At 43.1% G+C, this 14510-nt stretch overlaps 1 protein-coding gene across 1 annotated transcript in view; it reads left to right on the plus strand.

Annotated features, from left to right (window-relative positions):
* LOC106588898 (xylosyltransferase 1-like) overlaps nucleotides 1-14510 on the plus strand; it is a 111503-nt gene that overhangs the window by 62568 nt on the left and 34425 nt on the right. Inside the window, 2 exon segments of the mRNA XM_045707323.1 lie at nucleotides 4744-4916; nucleotides 11501-11703. Of these exon segments, the coding sequence (XP_045563279.1) occupies nucleotides 4744-4916; nucleotides 11501-11703 (376 nt within the window).

Here is a 14510-nt window from a genome sequence, read left to right on the forward strand (position 1 = left end):
ACACACCGCACACACACACTTTTCCAAGTACACTGGTTGAACATCTGCAGGTTGGCAGAAGACTCCTGTAAACAAAACCTGTGAGCTTGCCACCATCAGTGGGCACCACGCATCAATGTTTAAAGAAACAACACACACACACACACACACACACACACACACACACACACACACACACACACACAGAGGAGTGTATGGAGGACATGTGGAGGAAAGGAGAAAAAAGCCAGAACGATACATGGACATCTGGCCAGACATAACCAGACACTGTGCACCCACAATGACTGTGTAACCTTGTAGGCTACTGGTAACTACAGGCTACACTTCCAGAAGATGGAAAGTAATGCTTGTCTACCTGGGACTATTCCAATGGTTGCGTCTGAAATTGCACCATAGTCACTTATAAGTGCACTACTTTTGAATAGGGTGCCAACACACCATGACTGCACCTTGTGAGTCCACCATGACTGCTCCTTGTGAGTCCACCATGACTGCACCTTGTGAGTCCACCATGACTGCTCCTTGTGAGTCCACCATGACTGCTCCGTGTGAGTCCACCATGACTGCTCCTTGTGAGTCCACCATGACTGCACCTTGTGAGTCCACCATGACTGTGCAACTTTGTTCTGTGCAGCAATGTAAGCTAGGATACATATTCCCCAAGATATAAACCAACGCTTGTCTATCAGTGAATAAGCTCATGTCGTCTCCCTAGACCAGGGCTGCCCAACCCTCTTCCTGGAGCTCTACCGCCCTGTGGGTTTTCAGTCCAACCCTCTTCCTGGAGCTCTACCGCCCTGTGGGTTTTCAGTCCAACCCTCTTCCTGGAGCTCTACCGCCCTGTGGGTTTTCAGTCCAACCCTCTTCCTGGAGCTCTACCGCCCTGTGGGTTTTCAGTCCAACCCTAATTTAACACCTGATTCTACTAATTAGCTGATCAACAAGACCTTAACTAGCTGAATCAGATATGCTAATTTAGGGTTGGACTGAAAACCTACAGGACAGTAGATTTCCAGGAAGAGGGTTGGGCAGCCCTGCCCTAGACTCACCATCGTCATCCCACTCCAACTGACAGTTTGATCAAAGGAGACGGGGGAAATTGAAAAGGGCTTATTCCTGGTGGCGTCGTGTAACAACACAGACGGCTAAATGAAATCACTTTTTATTTTTCACTCCCTCTGTCTGATCTGTCGACTGCCACAATGTTGTTCCCTCTCTCTCTCTCTCTGTCTCTCTCTCTCTCTCTCTCTCTCTCTCTCTCTCTCTCTCTCTCTCCATGTCTCCATGTCTCCGATGCACCCATCTGAATTTGAGGCGCTAACCTTGTTAGCTCTCCCTCTCGCTCTCTCCCCATGTCTCAGATGCACCCATCTGAATTTGAGGCACTAACCTTGTTAGCGACAAATTGTCCAATTTGATTTCATCGGTATTCTGTCCTTGAAGAGTTGGCTGGGTTAGCGCGTAGCTGTTAGCGCCGGCGCCATAGGATATGAGAGGGTATATGTTAGCATTAGCAGAGCCTCTATATGCTAGCTGGGCTATTGTCTAATGTCTACATGGTTGTAATATGTGGGATGGAACCGGCATCATCATTGGTTGATGTCAGTTGTCAGCCAATGACCTTGCATGTTCGGTCACCCCTAAATACGTAGCAGGTAACATCATTCGAGGCTTATTCACTTGTTTGCTGATTAAAAAATAAAACCGCATTTCTGTTCTATAAGACCTACATCTAGAACAAAGTACAAGATAGTCAGATGAGACTTCAGTTGGATCCTTCGTTGGTACTGAGCAGATGTTGCATTAAAGGACTTTAATATTGGAAACTAAAAGGACATTTCTGCTCCTCTCCTCTTCCAACCTCTCGCATGACTGGTTGAGATGGATGACCATGAGCTGCAGAAGTTACACAAGATGAAGGAGCGAGAGAGAGGGAAGAATGAAATGATGGAGAGAGAGAGTGCTGATAGCAGATGAGGGAGAGGCAGTTTAAAAGATTGATGGCGATAGGAGAGAGGAAAAAGAGGGAGGTGGCAGAGTCTGGCGTTTTTAGACCTATCACGTCCCTGTAGGTGTAGAGACACACAACACATTGGCTCATTAGTTCAGCTAGCTAACATATCACAAGCCTCAAAGTGCTTGGTGAAGCGCTCCGCCAATTAGCCTAGTGCCATGCTAGCCAGTGAACCTCCCGAGCTGCCTACCAATTACTGTTCAATCTGATACTGTGTGTGTGTGTGTGTGTGTGTGTGTGTGTGTGTGTGTGTGTGTGTGTGTGTGTGTGTGTGTGTGTGTGTGTGTGTGTGTGTGGATTGATTCGTCTATCCTTGTGGGGAGCTAAAATTCCCCAAAGTCCCCATAAGGATAGTAAAACAAGGAAAATTCTCCCGTCTCTAGGAGGACAAAGGCTATTTTAAGGTTAGGGGTTAGGTTTAGGGTTAGGGTTAAATTAGGAGTAGGGTAAGGGGTTAGTGGTTAGGGTTTGGGTTACGGGTTAAGGTAAGGTTTATGGTTAGGGTTAGATTTAGGGTTAGGGGTAAGGGAAAATAGGATTTTGTATAGAAATACAAAACGTGTGTGTGTGTGCCACTCCAGAAACATTTTCACCCAACACTGTCAACTAACTAACCAACCAGCGAACCAACCATAGAAATCGTATAACCAATCACAGATCCATTGACTTGAATGGGGAATGTCCATTCTAGTAATTATAGTCATTTGCAACCGACCACATTCACATTCAATATCCCATAGGCACAGCCAGGCTTCATAGTAACATACACACAGACACACACACGCTCCGTCTTTCACACACACACACACACACACACACACACACACACTCACACTTTTACAACCACATTCACATTCAATATCCCATAGGCACAGCCAGGCTTCATAGTAACATACACACAGACACACACACGCTCCGTCTTTCACACACACACACACACACACACACTCACACTTTTACAACCACATTCACATTCAATATCCCATAGGCACAGCCAGGCTTCATAGTAACATACACACAGACACACACACGCTCCGTCTTTCACACACACACACACACACACTCACACTTTTACAACCACATTCAATATCCCATAGGCACAGCCAGGCTTCATAGTAACATACACACAGACACACACACACGCTCCGTCTTTCACACACACACACACACACACACACACACACACACACACACACACACACACACACACACACACACACACACACACACACACACACATTCACACATTTACAACCACATTCACATTCAATATCCCATAGGCACAGCCAGGCTTCATAGTAACATACACACAGACACACACACGCTCCATCTTTCACACACACACACACACACACTCACACTTTTACAACCACATTCACATTCAATATCCCATAGGCACAGCCAGGCTTCATAGTAACATACACACAGACACACACACGCTCCATCTTTCACACACACACACACACACACACACACACACACACTCAACACTTTTCCAACCACATTCACATTCAGAACACCATATGAATAGGCAGGATTCATAGTAACCAAACTATGAATAAAATTATAATCCTTGGGGGGAATTGGCTGATTGAGTGATGGACAGAAGGCATGGCCAATTGGAGTCACGGGAGCATGTCTGTCACGGGAGCATGCCTGCCCTTCAATTGAGATAATTGCAGGACAGCAGTAAGAGCCTAGCTTATCCAGACACAGGGAAGAAAGAGCCAGAAGGGGAGGGGCTGATCTTTTTACCCCTGGGACAGCATACCCTAAGGGGGTTGAAACACTTACCACGTCCCCCGCTGCTGTAGACACAGGGAAGAACCGGGAGGGGCACCTTGTAGCCTTTTTACCTCAGGGACAGCCCACCCTAAGAGGGTGAAAGCACCCACCATCTTCTCCCCTCTTTTCTGCCCATCCAGGGACCGTAGTGAGCCGTGACATTGTCCACCACTGCACTCTGGGAAACCAAGTCCCCTTCCCTCACAACACAGAGGACCAGATTACTGCCATTATCTCCTGAACAACCTTGTCCTCTCTGTCGTCAACAAACATAACGTCTCAATAAAGCTCTGTGTTTCCTGTAATTCCATTGGCCCTGTGAACACAAAACAACCACCATATGTGATAATGGTGCTGGATTGTATTCCCCGAGTACTTATTTGCTGATGGAGAACACAATACAAGACCAAGAGAGAGGCGCTGAGTGGAAATCATTTTTTTAAGGCGTTTACTATTAGAATGAAAGAAACCACTATATGAATCCGTGTGGCTTTTTGAATGGTTTCTGGAGAGAGCTGGAATTGTTTGATTGTGTGGTTGTGAGTTGGAATAGTCATTGTCTACTTACTTCCAAGTGTTATTCTGGGAGTGTGGTACAGAGCAATGATGACACACTATCAAGTGAACACCACCCCAAACCCAAAGGAATGGTTCTAGGATTCCTATTCCTATCTTGTTGCCTTGCTAGTCTTCTTCTTCTTCATAGTATGCACAGTAACAGTACAGTAACTTTGGAGTTACTGCGCCACATGTTCAGTATACCTTCCAGTGTATGAAGTATAGACGATGAAACCTAATGTGTGTGTTATTATTCTGTCCACGTAAGGCCATTGCCAGCGTCTGGGAGGAAGACTCGTAAGAGAGTTATACATACAGGTACATGTTTTATTCTCTGTATGAATGACTAACAACCTGTCTCTGTACGGTATCATTGTGTTGTTCAGGTAAGGCCAATGCCAACGTGGCGTGGGAGGAGGACTCGTCAGAGGGCCCGCCGTCGGCCCCCGTCAGGATAGCCTTCGTCCTGGTGGTCCACGGCAGAGCCTCACGACAGTTCCAGAGACTTTTCAAGGCCATCTACCACACCTCACACTACTACTATATACATATAGACCAGGTAAGACTATAGACTACCATCTACCACACCTCACACTACTACTATATACATATAGACCAGGTAAGACTATAGACTACCATCTACCACACCTCACACTACTACTATATACATATAGACCAGACTATAGACTACCATCTACCACCTCACACTACTACTATATACATATAGACCAGACTATAGACTACCATCTACCACACCTCACACTACTACTATATACATATAGACCAGGTAAGACTATAGACTACCATCTACCACACCTCACACTACTACTATATACATATAGACCAGGTAAGACTATAGACTACCATCTACCACCTCACACTACTACTATATACATATAGACCAGCCTATAGACTACCATCTACCACCTCACACTACTACTATATACATATAGACCAGCCTATAGACTACCATCTACCACCTCACACTACTACTATATACATATAGACCAGCCTATAGACTACCATCTACCACACCTCACACTACTACTATATACATATAGACCAGCTCTATAGACTACCATCTACCACCTCACACTACTACTATATACATATAGACCAGCCTATAGACTACCATCTACCACCTCACACTACTACTATATACATATAGACCAGCCTATAGACTACCATCTACCACACCTCACACTACTACTATATACATATAGACCAGGTAAGACTATAGACTACCATCTACCACACCTCACACTACTACTATATACATATAGACCAGGTAAGACTATAGACTACCATCTACCACCTCACACTACTACTATATACATATAGACCAGCACTATAGACTACCATCTACCACACCTCACACTACTACTATATACATATAGACCAGGTAAGACTATAGACTACCATCTACCACCTCACACTACTACTATATACATATAGACCAGGACTATAGACTACCATCTACCACCTCACACTACTACTATATACATATAGACCAGACTATAGACTACCATCTACCACACCTCACACTACTACTATATACATATAGACCAGCCTATAGACTACCATCTACCACCTCACACTACTACTATATACATATAGACCAGCCTATAGACTACCATCTACCACCTCACACTACTACTATATACATATAGACCAGCTAAGCTATAGACTACCATCTACCACCTCACACTACTACTATATACATATAGACCAGGTAAGACTATAGACTACCATCTACCACACCTCACACTACTACTATATACATATAGACCAGCCTATAGACTACCATCTACCACACCTCACACTACTACTATATACATATAGACCAGCCTATAGACTACCATCTACCACCTCACACTACTACTATATACATATAGACCAGCCTATAGACTACCATCTACCACCTCACACTACTACTATATACATATAGACCAGGTAAGACTATAGACTACCATCTACCACCTCACACTACTACTATATACATATAGACCAGCCTATAGACTACCATCTACCACCTCACACTACTACTATATACATATAGACCAGCCTATAGACTACCATCTACCACCTCACACTACTACTATATACATATAGACCAGACTATAGACTACCATCTACCACCTCACACTACTACTATATACATATAGACCAGGACTATAGACTACCATCTACCACCTCACACTACTACTATATACATATAGACCAGCCTATAGACTACCATCTACCACCTCACACTACTACTATATACATATAGACCAGCCTATAGACTACCATCTACCACCTCACACTACTACTATATACATATAGACCAGCCTATAGACTACCATCTACCACCTCACACTACTACTATATACATATAGACCAGGTAAGACTATAGACTACCATCTACCACACCTCACACTACTACTATATACATATAGACCAGCCTATAGACTACCATCTACCACCTCACACTACTACTATATACATATAGACCAGACTATAGACTACCATCTACCACCTCACACTACTACTATATACATATAGACCAGCCTATAGACTACCATCTACCACCTCACACTACTACTATATACATATAGACCAGACTATAGACTACCATCTACCACCTCACACTACTACTATATACATATAGACCAGGTAAGACTATAGACTACCATCTACCACACCTCACACTACTACTATATACATATAGACCAGCCTATAGACTACCATCTACCACCTCACACTACTACTATATACATATAGACCAGCCTATAGACTACCATCTACCACCTCACACTACTACTATATACATATAGACCAGCCTATAGACTACCATCTACCACCTCACACTACTACTATATACATATAGACCAGACTATAGACTACCATCTACCACCTCACACTACTACTATATACATATAGACCAGTCAAGACTATAGACTACCATCTACCACCTCACACTACTACTATATACATATAGACCAGCCTATAGACTACCATCTACCACCTCACACTACTACTATATACATATAGACCAGCCTATAGACTACCATCTACCACACCTCACACTACTACTATATACATATAGACCAGCCTATAGACTACCATCTACCACCTCACACTACTACTATATACATATAGACCAGCCTATAGACTACCATCTACCACCTCACACTACTACTATATACATATAGACCAGCCTATAGACTACCATCTACCACACCTCACACTACTACTATATACATATAGACCAGCCTATAGACTACCATCTACCACCTCACACTACTACTATATACATATAGACCAGGTAAGACTATAGACTACCATCTACCACACCTCACACTACTACTATATACATATAGACCAGACTATAGACTACCATCTACCACACCTCACACTACTACTATATACATATAGACCAGCCTATAGACTACCATCTACCACCCTCACACTACTACTATATACATATAGACCAGACTATAGACTACCATCTACCACCTCACACTACTACTATATACATATAGACCAGCCTATAGACTACCATCTACCACCTCACACTACTACTATATACATATAGACCAGGTAAGACTATAGACTACCATCTACCACACCTCACACTACTACTATATACATATAGACCAGCCTATAGACTACCATCTACCACACCTCACACTACTACTATATACATATAGACCAGCCTATAGACTACCATCTACCACACCTCACACTACTACTATATACATATAGACCAGGTAAGACTATAGACTACCATCTACCACACCTCACACTACTACTATATACATATAGACCAGACTATAGACTACCATCTACCACCTCACACTACTACTATATACATATAGACCAGGTAAGACTATAGACTACCATCTACCACCTCACACTACTACTATATACATATAGACCAGGTAAGACTATAGACTACCATCTACCACCTCACACTACTACTATATACATATAGACCAGGTAAGACTATAGACTACCATCTACCACACCTCACACTACTACTATATACATATAGACCAGGTAAGACTATAGACTACCATCTACCACACCTCACACTACTACTATATACATATAGACCAGCCTATAGACTACCATCTACCACCTCACACTACTACTATATACATATAGACCAGCCTATAGACTACCATCTACCACCTCACACTACTACTATATACATATAGACCAGCCTATAGACTACCATCTACCACCTCACACTACTACTATATACATATAGACCAGGTAAGACTATAGACTACCATCTACCACCTCACACTACTACTATATACATATAGACCAGGTAAGACTATAGACTACCATCTACCACCTCACACTACTACTATATACATATAGACCAGCCTATAGACCACCATCTACCACACCTGACACTACTACTATATACATATAGACCAGCCTATAGACTACCATCTACCACCTCACACTACTACTATATACATATAGACCAGCCTATAGACTACCATCTACCACCTCACACTACTACTATATACATATAGACCAGCCTATAGACTACCATCTACCACCTCACACTACTACTATATACATATAGACCAGGTAAGACTATAGACTACCATCTACCACACCTCACACTACTACTATATACATATAGACCAGCCTATAGACTACCATCTACCACCTCACACTACTACTATATACATATAGACCAGGTAAGACTATAGACTACCATCTACCACCTCACACTACTACTATATACATATAGACCAGCCTATAGACTACCATCTACCACACCTGACACTACTACTATATACATATAGACCAGCCTATAGACTACCATCTACCACCTCACACTACTACTATATACATATAGACCAGGTAAGACTATAGACTACCATCTACCACCTCACACTACTACTATATACATATAGACCAGCCTATAGACTACCATCTACCACCTCACACTACTACTATATACATATAGACCAGCCTATAGACTACCATCTACCACCTCACACTACTACTATATACATATAGACCAGCCTATAGACTACCATCTACCACCTCACACTACTACTATATACATATAGACCAGCCTATAGACTACCATCTACCACACCTCACACTACTACTATATACATATAGACCAGCCTATAGACTACCATCTACCACCTCACACTACTACTATATACATATAGACCAGCCTATAGACTACCATCTACCACCTCACACTACTACTATATACATATAGACCAGCCTATAGACTACCATCTACCACACCTCACACTACTACTATATACATATAGACCAGCCTATAGACTACAATCTACCACCTCACACTACTACTATATACATATAGACCAGCCTATAGACTACCATCTACCACCTCACACTACTACTATATACATATAGACCAGCTCTATAGACTACCATCTACCACACCTCACACTACTACTATATACATATAGACCAGGTAAGACTATAGACTACCATCTACCACCTCACACTACTACTATATACATATAGACCAGCCTATAGACTACCATCTACCACACCTCACACTACTACTATATACATATAGACCAGCCTATAGACTACAATCTACCACCTCACACTACTACTATATACATATAGACCAGCCTATGGCTGCAGATTGACGAGGGCGGCATTTTCTGAGCTAAACTGACCAAGACGCAACTTCAATAACAACAAATAAAACCTCACATAATTCTGCCCAAAAACAATGACAAATTCTTTCAACCAATTGGCAAATTGCCTTTTTAGGTGAGCGCTGATGCCACCCTTTGATAAGCAGTGCCCACTTTGTCAAATATTTTGCTTGTCTATTCCCACTGCGCCTCTCCAGGGTGCTGTTGGAGAGATGCATCTCTGCAGCGCTCCAACAACGTTCAATCAAAAAAATGATCTAACATAACGTAGCAGATATAGAATATGGTACAAAATGTAATGTGGCCTTCTATAGCCCACAGGGTGGAGATAAAATGTATGACAATGTAATGAAACGGACACTTTTTACCTCATGTACGTTTCTCCGGTCAAATAGCCTGACCTAAATGGTACTCAATCAAATAAAAAAGGAGCTGTCATGTTAACAAACGACATGTCCTAAAAACTGGACAGGTCAAAGTAAGATGGACAATATGGAATCACAACTGTTGTCCAGGAGTTTCACCACATTGTCATGATCAGTGGTTTCAAGTTTGTATCTGTCCATTTTTGACAAGCTGATCATATCGAAAAAGAAGTACTTCTGTGTTTCCCGTTGTGTAAACACGTTGCAAATAGGTTTGTGATAACTCCTGATAAAGTTTGGAAGCTACTAATTGAAATTCAGAGCATAAATAGCCAAATTGATTCGTCACAGGATTCAGCACTAATAAAGCCAATGCAATGGCCTGTTTTACAAACTGTAGGCCTACCATGGATTGGCATTCATAAAATTCCATTGCTGGCCGACATGGTAGGCTACACCCCAGTAAGCACGAGCCGTTGTCTTTTGGATGTCTTTTTTTGGTCCTGTCCGAACGTCGTTCTTTGATGTTCTACAAGTGGTAGGCTTACCACATAGATGGACATTCATAAAATTCAATTTCAGGCAACACTGTAGGCTACACCTCAGTAATCATAGCCCGATGCAGACGCCTTTTGGACATATTATTTTGGTGCCGTTCCGGACCAGCCTTGATTTCCACATCCACAGACTTTGGTTTTTGATCCTGTCCGGATCACCAATCATAGACGTCTATTTTTTGGTCTTGCCTATGGTGGCAGAACGTCAAGGACTGTCCCTGGAATCAGGTGTGCTAGATTGGGGTTGGAGTGAAAACCTACAGGACGGTAGCTCTCCAGGAACAGGGTTGGAGAGCCCTGGTCTATACCCTTATCCTATACGTAGGATATTGTCTTAAACCAGGGGTGTCAAACTCATTCCATGGAGGGCCTAGTTTCTGCTGATTTCTGGATTTTCCTTTCAATTAAGACCTAGATAACCAGGTGAGGGGAGTTCCTTACTAACCAGTGACCTTAATTCATCAATCAAGTCCAAGGGTGTAGCAAAAACCTGCAGACACTTGGCCCTCCGTGGAATGAGTTAGACACGTTTTAAACTCTTCCTCTTCTCTCCCCCTCCAGCGCTCCAACTACCTTCACAGACAGGTGCAGGCCCTGGCCTCCCAGTACCCCAACGTGAGGGTGACGCCCTGGAGGATGGCTACCATTTGGGGCGGTGCCAGCCTGCTCACCATGTACCTCCGCAGCATGGCAGACCTCATCACCATGACCGACTGGAGCTGGGACTTCTTCATCAACCTCAGCGCTGCAGACTACCCCATCAGGTGACTGGGGAAGGAGGTGACGGGGGGGGGGTGAGGGTTAGGATGGTGGGGGGTAGAGGCTAGCAGCATGTCAGACCTGGTCACCATGACCGACTGGAGCTGGGACTTCTTCATTAACTTCAGCGCTGCAGACTACCCCATCACGTGACTTGGGTGGAGGGGCAAGGTTTTCCAGATAGTTCACCTACTGTGCACTCGGAAAGTATTCAGACCCCTTGACTTCCGCATTTTGTTACATTACAGCCTTATTCTAAAAAGGATTACATTTTTTCCCCTCATCAATCTACACACAATACCCCATAATGAAAAAGTAAAAACAGGTTTTTAGAAATTTTTGCAAATGTATTCAGTATTCAGACCCTTTACTCAGTACTTTGTTGTAGCACATTTGGCAGCGGTTACAGCTTCATGTCTTCTTGGGTATGACACTACAAGCTTGGCACACCTGTATTTGGGAGTTTTTCCCATTTTTTTCTGTTTTTTGCTCTGACATGCACTATCAACTGTGGGACCTTATATAGACAGGTGTGTGTCTTTCTAAATCATGTACAATGAAGTTGTAGAAACATGTCAAGGATGATCAATGGAAACAGGATGCACCTGAGCTAAATATTTAGTCTCATAGCAAAAGGACAGAATAGTTATGTAAATAAGGTATTTCTGTTTTTTATTTGTGATAAATTAGCAAAAATATCTAAACCTGTTTTTACTTTGTCATTATGGGGTATTGTGTGTAGACTGATGAAGATTTTTTATTTATTTATTCCATTTTAGAATAAGGCTGTAATGTAACAAAATGTGAAAAAAGTCAAGGGGTCTGAATACTTTCCGAATGCACTGTCTATGTTAAAGTACGGAAGGAGCAGCAGCTGTGTTGACAGCAAATTGGTTTTAATGGAACATCTTGGTGTTGCAGGATGTTTTGGGCCACTTCTCCTTCGAAGCAGTCAAGCTGGTTAGGGTTGAGTGGCCAGGAGTCAGACAGAGAAGAAATACTGCTTCACATGCTCACGTCCCTGTGTGACCTGACATGAAAGGACTCTGACATTACAGAACTGAACACTTTCAACACCAGTTTGGTCATGTTATGGATAAAAAAAAATATTGAGAGATTGATAGTCCTTTGTTGTGTAATTATAATTTACAGTTCAGAGATGCATACAGTATTAAATTCCATCTGAATAGCTGTCAGACAGTAGACACACAGCTATATAACCCCATAGGCCCTCAGGGAATCCATACTGTCACAATCACTGCAGAATTACAACAAAGAACCGTGTAAACAACTTAAATAGATCAATCACAGTAGATCTCCTGTTCTTCTTAAGGTGATTACACATTTGTTCCCCCTGAATTCCAATCCCTCTCCTGGCTTACTTACTCAGTTGAATAGGTTACATGATGAACTGATTACATGTTAATTGCCCCTAGGTCAATATGTATTGACTTCCCAACAGGTGGTTTGTGTGTGTGTGTGTGTGTGTGTGTGTGTGTGTGTGTGTGTGTGTGTGTGTGTGTGTGTGTGTGTGTGTGTGTGTGTGTGTGTGTGTGTGTGTGTGTGTGTGTGTGTGTGTGTGTGTGTGTGTGAGTGAGTGAGTGTGGCACCGCCCCAGATGGTAGCCATCCTCCAGGTGGTTGGGAGGGAGGCCAGGGCCTGCACCTGTCTGTGGAGGTAGTTGGAATGCTGGAGGGGAAGAGAAGAAGAAGAGTTTAAAACTCATTCCACCGAGGGACGAGTGTCACACATACACACCATTGTGAACCTCAAGGTCATTAGTCCCTCATAGACTTCGATCACATACTTTCCCCAGATGGCCACCAGTTGCTGTAATCGCCATTGTGAAAAAGGAAACTGGACCTTGTGTGTCCAACACCTAGAGCTAAGATGGAAGGTATAAAGGAAGAGGTGATTGCCCTGTGTTGTTTTATAGTCCAACACATGTGGTTGGTTTATGTACACGGTTTATATACACAGGCTCAGGAGACACCGCTGTTTGTGTTCACCCTGTCAGGGAAATGTTCAGGGAAATATTTAGGTTTCTGAAAGAGCTTACTTTTAGTCTGTTGCCATGTAGATATGTGCTTGTCGTAGATATTATGGGATAGTGTGAGAACAGTGAGAATAGTTCTGATTTTGATGCTCGATCATAAAAGTGACAGTGTCTGTCTCTGTCTTTTTGTCTGTCTGTCTATGTGCTCTCAAGTGTGTGTGTGTGTGCGTGTAACTGTGCGCCCGTGCTTTTTTTTGTGTGTGTGTGCGCGTGTGTGTGTGTGTGTGTGTGTGTGTGTGTGTGTGTGTGTGTGTGTGTGTGTGTGCGTGTGCGTGTGTGTGTGTGTGTGCGTGTGTGCGTGTGTGTGTGTGCGCACATAATGCCTTGTGTATGCCCGTGTTTGCATAATGTGGGTGTATGCTTGCGTCTGTCACTGTGTGAGTGAAAGTGTTTGTGGTGTGCTGATGAGCTGTTTCTTCCTGTCTGTCTCCTCTTCTTCTCTTCATTTGCATGGCGGTGATGTGGTGGAGGAAAGGGCTGACACTGGAGGTTTTTATAGGCCCATCAGGAGAGAGATGGAGGGAGAGGGAGTGATAGAAGAGACAGAAGAGAGTGAGTAAGAGAAGGGGGAAAGAGAGGGGTTACATGTTGGCATAGCAGACAGTAATATCTTTGCTTAGCAAGTGCTTTTTTGGACCACTTCTTGGATTTGACTCAAGTTTCCTAATTTAGACAATATTTACATACATCAACCCACAACGCTCTGGTCATCAATGCGCTCCCTCAATCCACTCCTACTCATCTACAATGCCATAC

This window comes from Salmo salar, chromosome ssa02 (genome assembly GCF_905237065.1).
Source record: "Salmo salar chromosome ssa02, Ssal_v3.1, whole genome shotgun sequence".
In the NCBI taxonomy this organism is placed as follows: Eukaryota; Metazoa; Chordata; class Actinopteri; order Salmoniformes; family Salmonidae; genus Salmo; species Salmo salar.